The sequence below is a fragment of the Juglans regia genome, chromosome 4, assembly GCF_001411555.2.
Source record: "Juglans regia cultivar Chandler chromosome 4, Walnut 2.0, whole genome shotgun sequence".
Taxonomy (NCBI): domain Eukaryota; kingdom Viridiplantae; phylum Streptophyta; class Magnoliopsida; order Fagales; family Juglandaceae; genus Juglans; species Juglans regia.
Window position 1 is genome coordinate 32,956,107 of NC_049904.1, and position 17,996 is coordinate 32,974,102.

The 17,996-nt window shown below is 34.3% G+C and overlaps 1 protein-coding gene and 1 pseudogene across 1 annotated transcript; both read left to right on the plus strand.

The window, feature by feature from the left end:
- The first annotated feature begins 2,945 nt into the window (after nt 1-2,945).
- On the plus strand, nt 2,946-4,761 carry LOC109013584 (annotated as a pseudogene).
- An 8,057-nt stretch (nt 4,762-12,818) lies between these two features.
- Nucleotides 12,819-13,320, plus strand: LOC109013585 (MDIS1-interacting receptor like kinase 2-like). Its single transcript, XM_018995729.2, has 2 exons — nt 12,819-13,101; nt 13,193-13,320. The coding sequence occupies exons 1-2, from the start codon at nt 12,819-12,821 to the stop codon at nt 13,318-13,320; spliced, it is 411 nt and encodes a 136-aa protein (XP_018851274.2).
- The last annotated feature ends 4,676 nt before the right edge of the window (nt 13,321-17,996 follow it).

A 17,996-nucleotide genomic window follows, 5' to 3' on the forward strand; every position in this document is an offset into this window, starting at 1 on the left:
AATATTTATTTAATTCTGGAAAACCATTAATTGTCTCAAAATCTTAAATTTATGAGAATAGATAAATTTAATTATTTATATTATATTCCTAACACTAATTTTCTTGTGCCTTTTCCTCGAGGAGTGATCCAACATATGAAAGATTTACTTGTTTACATTCAAAACTCATATCAATTCAATTCATCTCATTATTACAATTTTATCAAATTTTCACACAAAATATAATAAACAATTCAACTTTTTCAAATTTTAAAATAACTTTCTCAAATTTTCATACAAAATATAATAAATAATATAACTTTTATTCTACTATTCACAAATCATCTCAACTTATCTCTGAATCCAAACCTTTAAAATGTAGAATCAGATTCAAATTCAAGATCACTTCTACTTTAATATCACGTAAATTAATCATTACTTATTTTAACAACTTAAATTTTTAGAAGAAGCGGTGTTTCACATACTCAAAAGATACATGAAGGAGAAGACTTCGATGGTCGACAAATAAAGCCATAAACGGTAGCAAAGAACGTCGATGGTCAACAAATAAAGTCATTAACGATAGTAAGATGTGATCATGAGAATCTAAAGACTTTTCAAATTTGAGTCACTATTATATATAGAAGTAGAAGTATAGAACCGGCACATAGCTAGGCCGGCAGAGTGAGTAATATATACGCTAATAAAGACCATTGCTTAATTTAATAACGAATAATGAGTGAGATTTAAAATACTTTAATTTCAAGCTTGACTCTGTTGCATAAAATCCTATAAAATATAGAACAAGGGAAAGAGATTTGTTGGGGGGTAGTTTTTGGACAGAGAAGACCTTTTCTATGTGTCCGACTGTAACCTTTGGGTTTACATTTAAAAACATTGATTATCAATTTCACAAGTCATATAATATATTTTAGTTTTTGGGCGAAAGAAATCTATCTTCCCAATCCAATTGACGTTGATGACTTGATTCATCGAACGCCTTCGATCGTTACCTCTTTGACAGTCCAACGGTGAAACTAATTAGGTCTCCCCTTAATTACTAATTTAGAGAAAAGAAATAATATATGAAAAAGAAACTAAGTTGTAATTAACCTTATTATGTAAGCTTGACTCGGTTGCATAAACTTCGACGAAAAATAAAAATAGAACAACAGAAAGCGATTGATAGGCTGCAGATGGTTGTTATAAATAACGCCATAGACTAATAGACGCTACGTACACACAAGATGAAAAGAATGGCAGCATCAACCTTCAAGAAAGTATGCACCCTACTCTCTTTTTTCTTGTTCATTCATAATGTGGTTTTATTATCAAATGCTGCATCTGTCGCAGAAGCTCCTGCTCTTCTCAAATGGAAAAATACCCTTTCAAACGAAACCCAATCTTGCCTTCATTCATGGACTTCGCTTCCCAATGCTTCTGCAAATTTAAACCACAGTACAGATCCCTGCAGTTGGTTTGGTATTTCTTGCAACCCTGCTGGAAGTGTTGTCGGAATGAACCTTACTAGCTCCGGCTTACAAGGTACACTTCATGGATTTTCTTTCTTGTCTTTTCCAAATCTTGCATATCTTGATCTCTCTGTGAACACTTTATTTTGGAACATTCCATATCAAATTGGCTACCTCTCTAAACTCATCTATCTTGATTTGTCCTTTAACCTATTCTCAGGAAAAATCCCATCGGAAATAGGTCGCCTAAATTCTCTAGCTGAGCTTGGTCTTTATCAAAACTGTTTAGAAGGTCTCATTCCTACTTCTTTAGAAAATTTGAAAAATCTTACATTTCTTAATCTTGGGAAAAATAAACTTTCTGGCACAATTCCTGAAGAAATAGGTCGCCTAAATTCTCTAACCGAGCTTTATCTTCCCCAAAACAATTTTGAAGGTCTCATCCCTACTTCTTTAGAAAATTTGAGAAATCTTACGCATTTGCGTCTTTGGGGAAATAAACTTTATGGTTCCATTCCTGAAGAAATAGGTCGCCTATATTCTCTAGTCAAGCTTGATCTTTCTCAAAACTGTTTAGAAGGTCTCATTCCTACTTCTTTAGGAAATTTGAGAAATCTTACATTTATTAATCTTTGGAAAAATAAACTTTCTGGCACAATTCCTGAAGAAATAGGTCGCCTAAATTCTCTAACCCACCTTTATCTTCCCCAAAACAATTTTGAAGGTCTCATCCCTACTTCTTTAGAAAATTTGAGAAATCTTACGCATCTTTATCTTTGGGGAAATAAACTTTATGGTTCCATTCCTAAAGAAATAGGTCGCCTATATTCTCTAGTCGAGCTTGATCTTTCTCAAAACTGTTTAGAAGGTCCCATTCCTACTTCTTTAGGAAATTTGAGAAATCTTACCGTTCTGAATCTATATAAAAATAAACTTTCTGACTCCATTCCTGAAGAAATAGGTCGCCTACATTCTCTAGTCAAGCTTGATCTTTCTCAAAACTGTTTAGAAGGTCTCATTCCTACTTCTTTAGGAAATTTGAGAAATCTTACCGTTCTGAATCTCTATAAAAATAAACTTTCTGGCTCCATTCCTGAAGAAATAGGCCTCTTGAATTCTCTAAGCATTCTTATGCTTTCCCAAAACCATCTTCAAGGTCCCATCCCACAAGGAATTGGAGGTTCCATGAACATGACAAGTTTGCAACTTAGTGGAAACCAATTTACCGGCTCCTTGCCCGAAAGTATTTGTCATGATGGTTCACTTCAGAATTTTTCAATATCCAACAATGGTTTCAGAGGTCAAGTTCCCCAAAGCCTAAAAAATTGCACGAGCTTAAAGAGAGTCTTCTTGTATGGAAACCAACTCACTGGAGATATATCTCAAGTCTTTGGTTCCTATCCAAACTTGATCATCATAGACCTAAGCCACAATAATTTTTATGGCAAGATCTCAAGTAATTGGGGACAGAGTCTAAAATTGGGGACTCTAAAAATGAGTGGGAACAACATTAGTGGTAGCATACCACCCGAGATTGGAAACTGGATTCAATTACATGTGCTTGATTTTTCTTTAAATCATATAGTTGGGTTAATTCCAAAGGAACTTGGAAAGTTGACTTCTCTAGAGAAGTTGTGGTTGAATGGAAATCATCTTTCTGGTGCTATACCTGTAGAATTCGAGTCATTGACCAATCTCGAAGTTCTAGACATATCCTCGAACAAATTGTGCATGTCACTTCCTCGTAATCTTGGGATCGGCTTCTCAAAATTGAACTACTTGAATTTAAGCCATAACAATTTCAGTGAAGAACTTCCTATCTTGCTTATGAGCTTATTTCATCTCTCCAAACTAGATTTAAGTTATAACTCTTTGACTGGAGAGATACCGTCAGAAAGCAGCAAAATGCAAAGCTTGGAGGTGCTCAATCTCTCTCACAATCATCTTTCTGGCATTATTCCGACTACCTTTGAAGAAATGCATGGCTTGTTGCATGTTGATGTATCCTTCAATGAATTACACGGCCTCATTCCCAACAACAATGCATTTTTAGATGCTCCCTTGGAAGCTTTGCAAGATAACAAGGGATTGTGCGGTAACATTAAAGTGTTGCCCTCATGCAAACATAAATAAAAAAAGGGCCACATGAAAGCCGTGTTCGAAATTATTTTCCTTGTTTCGGGATCACTTTTGGTTTTGTTTGTTTTCTTCCTAGTTCTTCTAATTTTGCAAAGAAGAAAGAAATATCGATATCCCCATTTAGAACAAAGCGACAAGCATGAAAGAGGATCTCTTTTTGTGTCAAGCAATTTCAATGGAAGAGAAATGTATGAAGAGGTCATAAGAGCAACCGAGGCGTTCAATGACATATATTGCATTGGGAAGGGAGGATATGGAACAACATATCAAGCAAAATTGTCATCAGGTGAAATGGTAGCTGTGAAGAAACTCCACCAACTACTTGACAATGAGAAAAGATCCCAAAAGGCATTCTTAAATGAGATAAAGGCATTAACAGATATACGACATTGAAATATTGTCAAACTTCATGGCTTTTGTTCGCATGCTCGACATTCATTTTTGGTTTATGAATATCTCGAAATGGGTAGTTTGGCAAGAATGTTGGAGATTGAAGAATATGCTAAAGAATTTGACTGGAGTAAGAGATTGAATATTGTCAAAGGTGTGGCTTATGCCTTGTCTTACATGCACCATGATTGCTCACCACCAATAATTCATCGAGATATCAAAACTAACAATATCTTGTTGGATTCTCAATGTGAGGCCCATGTTTCAGATTTTGGTACTGCTAAGATTTTGGACCTAAATTCATCCAATTGGACTTCCCTTGCCGGCACATATGGATATATAGCACCAGGTAACATATGTCATTGTCATTTTGTTCTGAGATGACATTAAAGGCGTGCATAAGTGTTGAATTTTGTTCCTTTTTTTTTCCTTGGCAGAACTTGCTTATACAATGAAGGTAACTGAGAAATGTGATGTATATAGTTTTGGTGTGTTGTCATTAGAAGTGATAATGGGAAAGTATCCGGGTGACTTCATCTCCTCAGTTAAGTCATCTGATCCATCAGTTGAGATGGGCATTCAACTGAAAGATGTGTTGGACCAACGCCTTCCATTTCCAAAGCCCCATGTTAAGGCCGAGCTCATAAGAGTTGTAGAGATTGCTACTGAATGCTTAAATGACATTCCAGAATCTAGGCCGACTATGCACATGATTTCTAAAGTGTTAGCAGCGGCCCAAGCCCCAAATTGCAGTCTCCAGCTAGAGCCATCTTTTGAATGAAGTTGTACCAAGAAAGTCATGTTCGTGAAGACTTTCTTTTCTCTTTCAATATTTTGTGTGCTTGTTCAATAAGCTTGTAATTATATTTTGTGATGGTTCTATACTTTCTTTTTTCCTAGCAAGCATCTTTTGGAGTGTCGTGTTTCCTATCAAGAAATGTAATTTCAATCAATTTTAATATCTCAGCCCAATCTTTTGGAGTGTCATTTCTAAGTGAAATGTTGTGTACTCAAGTGTTCCATCGAAAAGATTATAAAAAAAAATTGAAAAGGAAAAAGGATATCCGCCCAATAGCTTGTGCTTGCTGGCAAAGCCAAAATGGCGAATCATTTGGACAGTGAAGACTTTTTCTTTGTGACGGGCTTTTACTTTGTAGCCGAATTCAAATAAGGATATTCGAGCTTCAAAATGAGAAAAAAAGAAATTTGAAAAAGTAAAAAAGGAAGTCAGTCCCAACACCATTAGCAGCTTCCCCTGTCAAATCTCACCTCTTCATTGTACAAAGCATATTGTGTTTGCAAACGGAAAAAGCTAGGGATCCGCTGGGGATCCCGCTGAATGCTACCGCTCTCATTTTTTTTAATTCTTTAATTTTTATTTAGTGATTAAGAAAGTGTTATTTAATAATATTATGAATTTATTTTTTTAAAAAATATTTTAAAGTATTAAAAATGATATGAAAAAAATAAAAAAATAACTTGAAATCGCCTAACGGGAGCTCCCAGCGGGAGCCCCCAGTGGTGGGTGTAGACCCACCCATGAGCAAATTATTATAAAATAATATGCTTATACTACAATATAAATAGACAAAATTTACTCATAATACTTTAGTATATGTAACATCATACTATTAACTATTACTACCATGTAACATTAGTGTATAATAACAATTAATGTATAAATACTAATGTATAATAACATTTAATACTAATGTATTATGTATAAACACAAATATATAAATTACCTGTAAGCTCATTCGGCAGAAATTTCTCTATTTCAACCATCTTCATCCGGATTTTTAGTACCTTTGGAATGCTTACAATTGATAATTCCCATACTTCTGTCTTGTGCAATCTTTGAGGAAGACCATTACAGAGCAGAGAATCATTCCTAAAAATGCAGCGATTCTTTTCGATGTTAAGAAGTTATAATTATTTTAAAACACTCAGTGATAATGGCTGAAGGTGATGTTACTTTGAGTTGTCTACCATGCTTTCTTCATTGTTGTTGTTTTATGCATTATTGTGGTGGTCTTCAAAAAATATTATTTTGAGCAGATTTTTAACTCTTTTAACATGGAAGGAAAATAGAACTGTTGCTTAAATGTTTTATGTGTGAAAGGGGAGCTTGATCATTTTGAGGGAGAATGAATACTGGGATGTTGGTAATTATAGTGTCACTACGAAGTTTATGGATCATTTCATTGCAGTTTATAATAAGAAATAATAATAAATATTTTTACTTGATTTTTATTCAGTCTTTCCATCAAGGGCCAATGTTATTTCTTTCCATTGTATTTAAGTGCATACCCGACAGTGGAAAGATGGACTTTTTGGTTCCAGAGACACCAAAACAAAAGAGTTATTGTATGTCAACATCCTGACATGCTCTATCGTGCCAAATTCTTTGATGTGGAGTTCTTTAATGTTATTATCATTTTGAGATGGAAATGAATAAGTCTTATGGGAGAGGAGTTCTTTAATGTCACTTGCGGATAGGTACAATGCATTTCACTATGAACTACACAAGGTATGCTCGAAATATGGAACACATGCTGAGGCGATATCTGGTAGGACGTCGCTGTTTGACCCACCAGTATGTGAATGACTGTGTCAAAGGTGGGCCAGTGGAACCTTCAAGGTAAAACAATTTCAGTTATCATGTACTATGGTTTCTGACTTCATATTTGTATGGTCTTCTGATGTTGGTCTAAATTGATTTTCTTGTACCAGCCATTTGTTATAACATATGAGGTTATATACTGAAATTTCAGGATATGTGTCAAAGAAACAGAAATAATAGGCGAAAGCAAAGGGTTAAACACACGTGGGAGAAAGTCCTTTGTTAGGCTACTAGAAGAGAGTAAAATTCTTCTAATTCATCTCTAACTCTTAGAAGTTATAACTGTGTTTGCTCGTAATAAGTGAGTTACTTAAATTTTGTTTTTCACTTGAAGTGTGATACGTCATCAAATTTGGCTGCTTTTTATAAAGAAGGTGCACTGGTCAAGGAAGAAGGATAAATATATCAATGCTACAACTGAACATAATTATGTGAGTGTTACTGAAATTTATTTTGCTGAAAGTGCAATTCGTCCAATCTAACGGCATGTGTATTTCATATTCAGAATCTTATGGTTGAGAAGTTGAATGAGAAAGACCTGGAAGAGGATATTGATGATGCAGCTACAGAAATTTTCAAAGAGGTTTTAGGGCATAGATCATCTGGCTATGCACAAGGGGTTGGGGCACTCAGTCATTCCCGAACCGTCTCCTTCAATTATAAAGAACAAGGATTTTGTACGTCTTTTTGAGTAGAATGAAATCAACAAAACAAATGCTGAAATTTACAAGACTAAGTTAGATGCACTAATGTCTGATATGGTAGCTATTAGGAAAGATTTTTCAGATTATGAGAAACAACTGAACATGCGAATACCAGAGTTGGAGTCCCAAAGAGAGACTCAAGGATATGCTTAGGCATCATTGTTGAAAACATATTTTGGGGTTTTTTGTGTGAAACTGGGGAAAATCTTTTGCTGGGCAATCTGGGAAGTGTAGAGGGGGCTAAGCAGTGGGTTTTGGTTAGTATTTTGGTTAATATTTTGATGGTTGTTAGGATGCCCACCGCTGTATGAGGTTCCATGGAAGTGGGAGGTGAAGTTCATATATCTCGGTGGTATATAGTTTATCTGCATTTGTTGTGTAATGTCTTCACTCCACTTGCTTAGAAGAAGTGGTCTCTGTTATTTTCATTCTTTTAACATCCAATGTATGATTTAATGCAGAATTCTGAAAATGAAGATACTACCGCAGAAGTTTAACAATAGGGGCTGATATTGTGATAGAGCAAATGTCATGCATATTCATGGTCAGGCTGATATTTATGGCAAGGAAAATCTCTCCATTTTAGTAAAAAGCAGACCAACTGATGTTAAACATACTTTTACTTACTTGAGGCAAAAAAAAAAAAAATGGTTCAAAGCTATGATCAGGGAATGCTTCAAGCAAGATGGGTTGGTCTAACTAAAAATATATGTAGGATTTTAGTTAGGGGCATATGCTCATGTCAACAAGACAATGCATGGATAATGTATTTGGCCCTGCCGTAGTTCCCACTTTTCCACATGACGTTTGTCCATGTATGTCACTAATTACTTTGCAAGTGTGTTTAAGCACTACGTACCCTCTTGGTCTGGAATGGCATCTCAGTTTGATATTCATAGTAAGCTAATCTTTAGCATGGGAATTACTATCAAGGGGCCGAATTGATATATTCATAGCAATAAAATAGATTATATATTATCTACGGTAGCAATTACTAATGTTTGTAAGCAGTGAGAAAAGGCATAAAAGTAATTATAATTTCACAATTAGAAGCACCTAAACAATTATAGCATTGCTGACAAGTTTGATCAGTAGAAAAAAAAAAAAATTTTCGGACAAAAAAATAGGAAATGCGACCATTACAAGCCGTCGGCATTTCCAAATTGTTATTTCTTGCGCATTCAATCTATAGACAATGCCACTACTCAGATGACACATTTTGGCATTACCGGGAACTACTAGTCGTCGGAAAAAAAGTTGGGACATTCACCATTGTGGCCACGACAACTCGCAGCAAAAACTTATTTACCAGGATCAAAATGTATCGGAAATTTAGATGCTCGTCGAAATTAATTATCATTACCCACGAATTCTGACTGAAACTATAATTTCCCACGAATCTTTATATTTTTTTCCACGAACACAACCCCAGTAATAGAAATTTTTGCCGACAACAAGTCCAATTTGTGGAAAATATTACTTTTACGGAGAGTTATTTTTGCCATGACTGGATTTGGTCGAAAATGTGTTTTTCCTACCGAATAGGAGGTTTTTTCGGTGAGGACCGTCCGTGGCAAAAGTTGGTTTTTGTTGGGGCATTCTCAATGGCACAGAGATGTTTTTTCTAAATTAAAAAGAAAAGAAATTAAAGCATTAATTTTAAAATAAAAATATAAGGATGCTTAAAAATACATTTTTAAAATTTCCAAAATTACTGCTACATCAACATTTAAATGTAGAACGAGGAGCCAACACAGAAACGTGATGCGTTCTGAAATGAATAGGACTACTCTTGGAAGAGTAGTACAAGCATGGAAAAAATGTGCATAATTATATTTTAAGAGTTTCGATTACAATAATTTTAGGATTAAGAGGAGGAGGAGGAGGAGAAACATAAATATATAATTAGAGAAATGTTTAATGTACAAATAGAATTATTAAAAAATATTTTACAAATTGATATGGCTTAATATGGTATGTCGTGGTTAAGGATATATAATCTTTACTACTATTTTACAACTTTGAAGATAATTATATGAAATTATAATATATTCAAGCCAAAATGGCGAAGTTCTTGGACAGGGAAGACCTTTTCAATGTGTCCGGCTGTAAGCTTGTAACCAAATTGGACGGTGCTTGTGCTCTTCCCTTGAAAAGTAATTAGTAAGTTACAGCAGCATGTAATGCTAAATATTTTACAAATTGCAATTGTATCAAAATAGATGTTTTTACTAAATTAAAAAAAAATCAGGAATTAATTCTAAAATAAAAATATAAGGAATCGGATGCTTAAAGGATATATACGGGATGATCAAGCAACACATGAATGGAAATAAATCCCTTTATATATGGCTCTTTAGGAAATTTGAGACATATTACATTTCTTAGTCTTTGGGAAAATCAACTTTATGGCTTCATTCTTGAAGAACTAGGTTGCCTAAATTCTCTAACCAACATTTATCTTTCACAAACAGTTTTGAAGGTCTCATCCCTACTTCTTTAGAAAATTTGAAAAATCTTATCCATCTGGACATCTCTCAAAATCAACTTTTTGACTCCATTCTTGAAGAAATAGATCGCTTAAATTCTCTAACTTTGCTTGATCTTTCTCAAAACCGTTTAGAAGGTCGCATCCCTACTTCTTTAGGAAATTAGAGAAATCTTATATTTCTTAGTCTTTGGAAAAACAAACTTTTTGGTTCCATCCCTACTTCTTTAGAAAATTTGAAAAATCTTACCCATATTTGCCTCACTCAAAATCAACTTTTTGGCTCTATTCCTCGCCTATATTCTCTAGCCCAGCTTGATCTTGCTCAAAACCATTTTGAAGGTCACATTCCTACTTCGTTAGGAAATTTGAGAAATCTTATCCTTCCATATCTTTGAAAAAATACATTTTCTGGCCCCATTCTTGAAGAACTAGGTCACCTAAATTTTGTAACCAATCTTTCTATTTTCCAAAACTGTTTAGAAGGTCTCATCCCTACTTCTTTAGAAAATTTGAGAAATCTTACTCATTTGCACCTCTACCAAAATAAACTTTCTGGCCATTCCTGAAGAACTAGGTCGCCTAAATTCTCTAACCAACTTTTATCTTCTCCAAAACCATTTCGAAGGTCTCTTCCCTACTTTAGGAAATTTGAGAAATCTTACACTTCTGTACTTTCCTCAAAATTAACTTTCTGGCTCCATTCCTAAATAAGGTAACTAAACAAATAATGCTAACTCCTATAGTTTTTACCTTACAAGATCATTACAACATCAACAAATCAATTCTAGCCACCAATATTTCTTTTCTAAATGTAACGTTGCTCGAGATATTATAATTTCAAGACATTATACCATATGAAAATATTGTCAATAATATAATACAAATAATTAAATTGATCTATTTTCATTAATTTAAACTTTTAAGATAAATGATATTTTCATATTGTATCAGAGCAGAGATCCTTAATTCGAATTCTGATCAAGCCACTAACATTCCAATTAAAACATTACCAAATTCACCTTAAGGATTATCAAGTACTGAAAAATTGATAGGTTATATATGCTTATAAATAGGAAGTTGCTAGCTTAATTACACTGCATGATGAGTATATGGAATGAAGAATAAACGAAGGAAATTGTGATAAGGATGATGACAACAATGATCTTGCATGACGATGGAGAGGAAATAATTATGGCTCAAAATGGATAAATCTACTGAATAACGGATCAAAAGTTGAGAGTCAAAAAGGAAATACACGCACATGAAATCGCAGGATACTCCAAAAAAAATTGGTTCCCTGTTGCAAGGGTAATCTAAGATCAAAACAGAGCCTTAAGTTACGTACAGACGTGATGCAAGCCCTCCAAAAGCAAACAAATTCCATGGCTTGCATGGCATTGGACTAGTTGATTAGGAGGCCGAACATCAACCACGCAAAGAACTGAATATTGTTAAAGATCATTAATTTCAAAAGCTCACTGAGATTACGACTCTTTATAATTTTCTCCCAAATTTCGAACCCTAGCAGCTCAGCCCAAAGCCCAAAGGTATACAAATCCATTTTGCAATCTCAGGAAATCTGGGACGGGTAGCAGCAACAAAGGTATTCTTTTATTACTTTTGTTGTCATTCATTTTATCATATTTATTAGCTATAAACTATGTAGTTTTGCTACTAACTGCGTTGATGATGAGGCTTTTCTTATCTTATTCAACAGATAAAATTTTCTGTGTTGCTGCCGAATTATGTATTGAGGCAATATAAGTAATATTCGTTCCTCTGGTACCTGATTCCTGTTAGTTGACATATGTCGACACGCTATAGATCGAGCATCAATATTTATAATGAGGCCTGCAATGCAGAACTGTAAGCTTAACTCAATTGCATAAAGTCTGACGAAAAATAAAAGTAGAACAACGGAAAGCGATTGATAAGGTGCAGATGGTTGTTATAAATAACGCCATTAACTAATAGACGCTACTTACACACGAGATGAAACGAATGGCAGCATCAACCTTCACAAAAGTATGCACCCTACTCTCTTTTTTCTTGTTCGTTCATCATGTGGTTTTATCATCAAATGCTGCTTCTGTTGCAGAAGCTACTGCTCTTCACAAATGGAAAAATACCCTTTCAAACTAAACCCAATCTCGCCTTCATTCATGGACTTCTCTTCCCAATGCTTCTGCAAATTCAAACTACAGTACATATACCTGCACTTGGTTGGCTATTTCTTGCAACCCTGCTGGAAGTGTTGTCAGAATGAACCTTACAAGCTCCGGCTTACAAGGTACACTTCATTGATTCTCTTTTTTGTATTTTCCGAATCTTGCATATCTTGATCTCTCTGTGAACCCTTTATTTCGGAACATTATCTTCATCTTTCTGGCGTTATTCCAACTACCTTTGAAGAAATGCATGGCTTGTTGCTTGTTGACGTATCCTACAACGAGTTACACGTTCTCATTCCCAAAAGCAAAGCATTTTTAGATGCTCCCTTGGAAGCCTAGCAATCTAACAAGGGATTGTGCGATAACGTTAAAGGGCTGCCCCATGCAAATTACATATATAAAAAAAGGGCCACATGAAAACAGTATTCGTAATCATTTTCCCTCTTTTGGGATCACTTTTTGTTTTGTTTGTTTTCTTCCAAATTCTTCTCATTTTGCAAAGAAGAAAGAAATATCGACATCCCCAATTAGAACACAACAACAAGCATGAAGGAGGATCTTCTTTTGTGTCAAGCACTTTCAATGGAAGAAAAATGTATGAAGAGATCATAAGAGCAATTGAAGCATTCAATCACATATATTGCATTGGGAAGGGTGGATATGGAACAACATATCGAGCAAAATTGTCATCAGGTGAAATGGGGACTGTGAAGAAACTCCACCAACTACTTGACGATGAGAAAAGATCCCAAAAGGCATTCTTAAATGAGATAAAGGCATTAATAGAAGTACTTCAAACTTCATGGCTTCTGTTTGCATGCTCGACATTCAATTTTGGTTTACGAATATATGGAAATGGGTAGTTTGGCAAGAATGTTGGAGATTGAAGAATATGCTAAAGAATTTGACTGGTGTATGAGATTGAATATTACCAAAGGTGTGGCTTATGCCTTGTCTTTCATTAACCATGATTGCTCATCACCAATAATTCATCAGGATATCAAAAGTAACAACATCTTGTTGGATTGTCAATACGTGGCCCATGTTTCAGATTTCGGCACTGCTAAGATTCTGAAGCTAGATTCATCCAATTGGACTTCCCTTGCAGGCACATACGGATATATAGCACCAGGTAATATATTTCATTGGCATATTGTTCTGAGATAACATTGAAGGTGTGAGTAAGTGTTAAATTTTGTTCATTCTTTTTTTTTTCTTGATAGAACTTGCTTATACAATGAAGATAACCGAGAAATGTGATGTATATAGCTTTGGTGTGTTGGCATTTGAAGTGATAATGGAAAATTATCCTGGTGATTTCATCTTCTCAATTAAGTCATCTAATCCATAAATTGAGATGGGTATTCAACTGAAAGATATATTCAACTGAAAGCTTAAATAACCTTCCAGAATCCAGGCCGACTATGCACATAATTTCTAAAGTATTAGCCGCGGCCCAAGCCCCAAACTGCAGTCTCTAGCTACAACCATCTTTTGAATGAAGTTGCACCAAGAAAGTCATGTTCAAGAAGACTTTCTTTTCTGGTTCAATATTTTGTGTGCTGGTTCAAAAAGATAGTAATTATATTTTGTGTGCTGGTTCAATATTTTCTTTTTTCCTAGCAAGCATCTTTTGGAGTGTCGTTTTTCCGACCAAGAAATGTAATTTCACTTGATTTTAAAAGGACAGTTCATCCGGGTCGGAGTATTTCCCGGCTCGGTCCTTTTTTTTTAATGTTTTGACGTTTTTATTTTTGCAACAAAATCACCTGTTCTTACAACCCAAAACAACAGATGTCAGCCTCCAAATTATGAGATTAATATATCTTAGCAAAATCAATACGCAGAAATGCAATAATAATAAACATTCTTCCTATCAATAAAGTATTAAAGTGCTACATTGACCAAAGTTTGAGCTTTGCAGAGGGCAGCATACAGACACCAAAAAGCTACTGTTTTGTCAACGATGACAATTGTGGGTCTTTTTCGGTGTAACAGAACAGAATGACACCGTTTGGCCTTATGTTATACAGAATTAAATAGTCTGCCAAACCTCATAATTATAATATTAATAATTAAAAAAAAATCAAAACATTAAAAAAAAAAAAGGTTATCGGGATTACAACCCGGATTCATCCAGATTCTGACCCGGGTCTAATCCAGGCTAACCCGGCCCGGATTCCGATTCTAGTTTCGGTTCGGGTATACCCAAGTTCCCGAACCGGAACCTAAATGAACACTCTTAAATTTTAATATCTCAACCCAATCTTTTTTAAAAAAAATAAAAAAAAATCTCAATCCAATCGTTTTGAGCGTCGTTTTAAAGTGGAATGTTGTGTACTTCCAAGTGTTCCATCGAAAAGATCGGCCCAACAGCTTGTGGTTGCTGCCAAAGCCGAAGTGGCCATGTTTTTGGACAGAGAAGACTTTTTCTTAACACTTTTTTTCATGTATGGGTCATACTCGATTCCCGAAGTGATCCAACTTATAAAATATTTAATTAAATAGGTTAAATGTAGAACCAGATTCAAACTCAAGATCACTTTTGCTCTAATATCATGTGAATTAATCACCATACTTATTTTAAAAACTTAACTTTTTAGAATAAGTGGTGTTTGAAGACTCAAAAGATACAAGGAGAAGACTTCGATGATGACAATTAAGTGATAGACGTCGATGGTTGACAAATAAAGCCATAAACGGTAGCAAAGAATGTCGATGGTCAACAAATAAAGTCATTAACGATAACAAGATGTGATGAGAATCTAAAGACTTTTCAAATTTGAGTCACTATTATAGAAGTAGAAGTATAGAACCGGCACATAGGCTGGCAGAGTGAGTAATATATATGATAATTAAGACCATTGCTTAATTATAACGATTAACGAGTGAGATTTAAAATACTTTAATTTCAAGCTTGACTTTGTTGCATAAAATCCTATAAAATATAGAACAAGGGAAAGCGATTGGTTGGACGAAGTTTATGGACAGAGAAGACCTTTTCTATGTGTCCAGCTGTAACCTTTGGGTTTACGTTTCAAAACATTGATTATCAGTTTCACAAGTCATATAATATATTTTAGTTTTTGGGCGAAAAAAATCTATCTTCCCAATTGACGTGGATGACTTGATTCATCGAACGCCTCCGATCGTTACCTCTTTGACAGTCCAACGGTGAAACTAAGGTCTCCCCTTAATTACTAATTTAGAGAAAAAGAAATAATATATGAATTTCATATAACTTAATTCTATCCATAAGCTATATTAACCTTATTATGCGTCCCTAATTCCTTTTCACTAAACATAGAATAAGTAATCCTTCCTGTTAGTATACATATGTCGGCACGCTATGGAGCATCAATATTTATTATAATGATGGCTGCAATGCAGAACTGTAAGCTTGACTCGATTGCATAAACTCCGACGAAAAATAAAAATAGAACAACGGAAAGCGATTGACGGTCGTTGTTATAAATAACGCCATTAACTAATAGACGCTTATACGTACACACAAGATGAAAAGAATGGCAGCATCAACCTTCAAGAAAGTATGCACCCTACTCTATTTTTTCTTGTTCGATCATGAAGTGGTTTTATTATCAAATGCTGCATCTATTGCAGAAGCTACTGCTCTTCTCAAATGGAAAAATACCCTTTCAAACCAAACCCAATCTCACCTTCATTCATGGACTTCTCTTCCCAATACTTCTACAAATTCAAACCACAGGACAGATCCCTACACTTGGTTTGGTATTTCTTGCAACCCTTCCAGAAGTGTTGTTAGAATGAACCTTACTAGCTCCGGCTTACAATGTACACTTCATGGATTTTCTTTTTTGTCTTTTCCAAATCTTGCATATCTTGATCTCTCTGTCAACGTTTTATTTCGGAACATTCTGCATCAAATTAGCTACCTATCTAAACTCATCTATCTTGATTTGTCCTTTAACCTATTCTCAGGAAAAATACCACCGGGAGAATCATGAGTAAAACAAATGGGAGAACCATGGGTGTTCATTAGAGAAGAAGGTAATTAAACGAAGAATACTAACTCTTGTAGTTTTTACATTACAAGATCATTACAACATCAACAAATCAATTCTAACCACTGATATTTCTTTTCTAAATGTAGCATTGCTCGAGATATTATAATTTCAAGACATTATACCATATGATATTATTAATAATGTAATACAAATAATTAAATTTATCTATTTTCATTAACTTAAACTTTCGAGATAAATAGTAATTTCATATTATATCAGAACATAAACTCTGAATTTGAATCCTGATCAAGCCAGTAACATTTCTATTAAAACATTACCAAATTCACCTTTAAGGGTTATCAGGTGAAAAATTGATAGGTTATATATGCTTATAAATAGGAATTAGCTGCTAACTTAATTACACATGATGAGTATATGGAATGAAGAATAAACGAATAAGGAAATTGTGATAAGGATGACGACAACAACGATCTTGCATGACGATGAAGAGGAAATAATTATGGCTCAAAATGGATAAATCTACTGAATAACGGATCAAAAGTTGCAAGTCAAAGAGGAAATACACGCACAAGTTCGCAGGATACTCCAAAACATTTTGGTTCCGTGTTGGAAGGGAAATCTAAGATCAAAACAGAGCCTTATGTTACGTACAGACATGATGCAGGGCCTCGGAAAGCAAACAAATTCCATGGCTTGCATAGCACCGGACTAGTTGATTAGAGCACTCTTATTGGATTAGCTAAAATTAAAAGATAGTGTTGATGAATGTAAGAGAGATTTGACTTTTGACAATTCCATTCATATAAATCTTCATATTGGAATAACTATTTTTTCATTACATAATAATAAATAATATAAGATGAATTTGATTTTAGTTATTCACATTAAATCTCCACATTAGCTTATATATTTATTCATTATATGGTAATGAATAATTAATAATTTCAAAAATATTTAATTTTTTTAATTATTAATTTATTTAATTTTACCATTTTTTGTTATTCTACTTATTATATGTTAATTAATAATCATGTTCTCATTAAATTAATATATTAATTGTGATAAAATATCTGATAGAAAGAAAGGGAGAGAGAAATAATTAATAAAATATGTATTTGCTGTATGTACAGTAACCTTCAAATTTGGAAAAACTTTTGAAAGTCACTGTAGTTAAATTTCAAATATTTAGAATTTGACTAATCCAATATGAACACATTTTACTTTTTAATAGATAAATACTCATTGAATTTAACTTTTAGCTAATCCAATGAGAGTACTCTTAGGAGGCCAAATGTCAATCACGCAAAGAACTTAATACTGTTAAAGATCATTAATTTCAAAAGCTCACTGAGATTACGACTCTTCAAAATTTTCTACCAAATTTCGAAACCTAGCAGCTTTGCCTAAAGGAATACAAAGCCATTTTGCAATCTCAGGAAATCTGGGATAGGTAGCAGCAAAGGTCTTCTTTTATTACATTTGTTGTCATTCATTTTATCATATTTATTAGCTATAAACTAACTGAGTTGATGATGAGGCTTTTCTTATCTTATTCAACAGATAAGATTTTCTGTGTTGCTGCCGAATTATGTATTGAGCAATATAAATAATATTCCTTCCTTTTCACTAAACAAAGAATAAGTAATCCCTCCTGTTAGTTGACATATGTCGGCATACTATGGAGCATCAAGATTTATTATAATGAGGCCTGCAATGCAGAACTGTAAGCTTGACTCGGTTGCATAAAGTCCGACGAAAACTAAAAATAGAACAACGGAAAGCGATTGACAGGGTGCAAGTGGTGTTATAAATAACATCATTAACTAACAGACGCTTATGCGTACACACGAGATGAAAAGAATGGCAGCATCAACCTTCAAGAAAGTATACTGCTCTGTTGCAGAAGCTACTGCTCTTCTCAAATGGAAAAATACCCTTACAAACCAAACCCAATCTCACCTTCATTCATGGACTTCTCTTCCCAATGTTTCTGCGAATTCAAACTACAGTACAGATCCCT

Excerpts from the sequence above, each read along its gene's own strand:
- LOC109013585 (XM_018995729.2), top strand. The coding sequence starts at position 12,819 with ATGGAAATGGGTAGTTTGGCAAGAATGTTGGAGATTGAAGAATATGCT. Across the intron at positions 13,102-13,192 it reads ATACGGATATATAGCACCAG|AACTTGCTTATACAATGAAG; the intron begins GTAATATATTTC and ends TTTTCTTGATAG.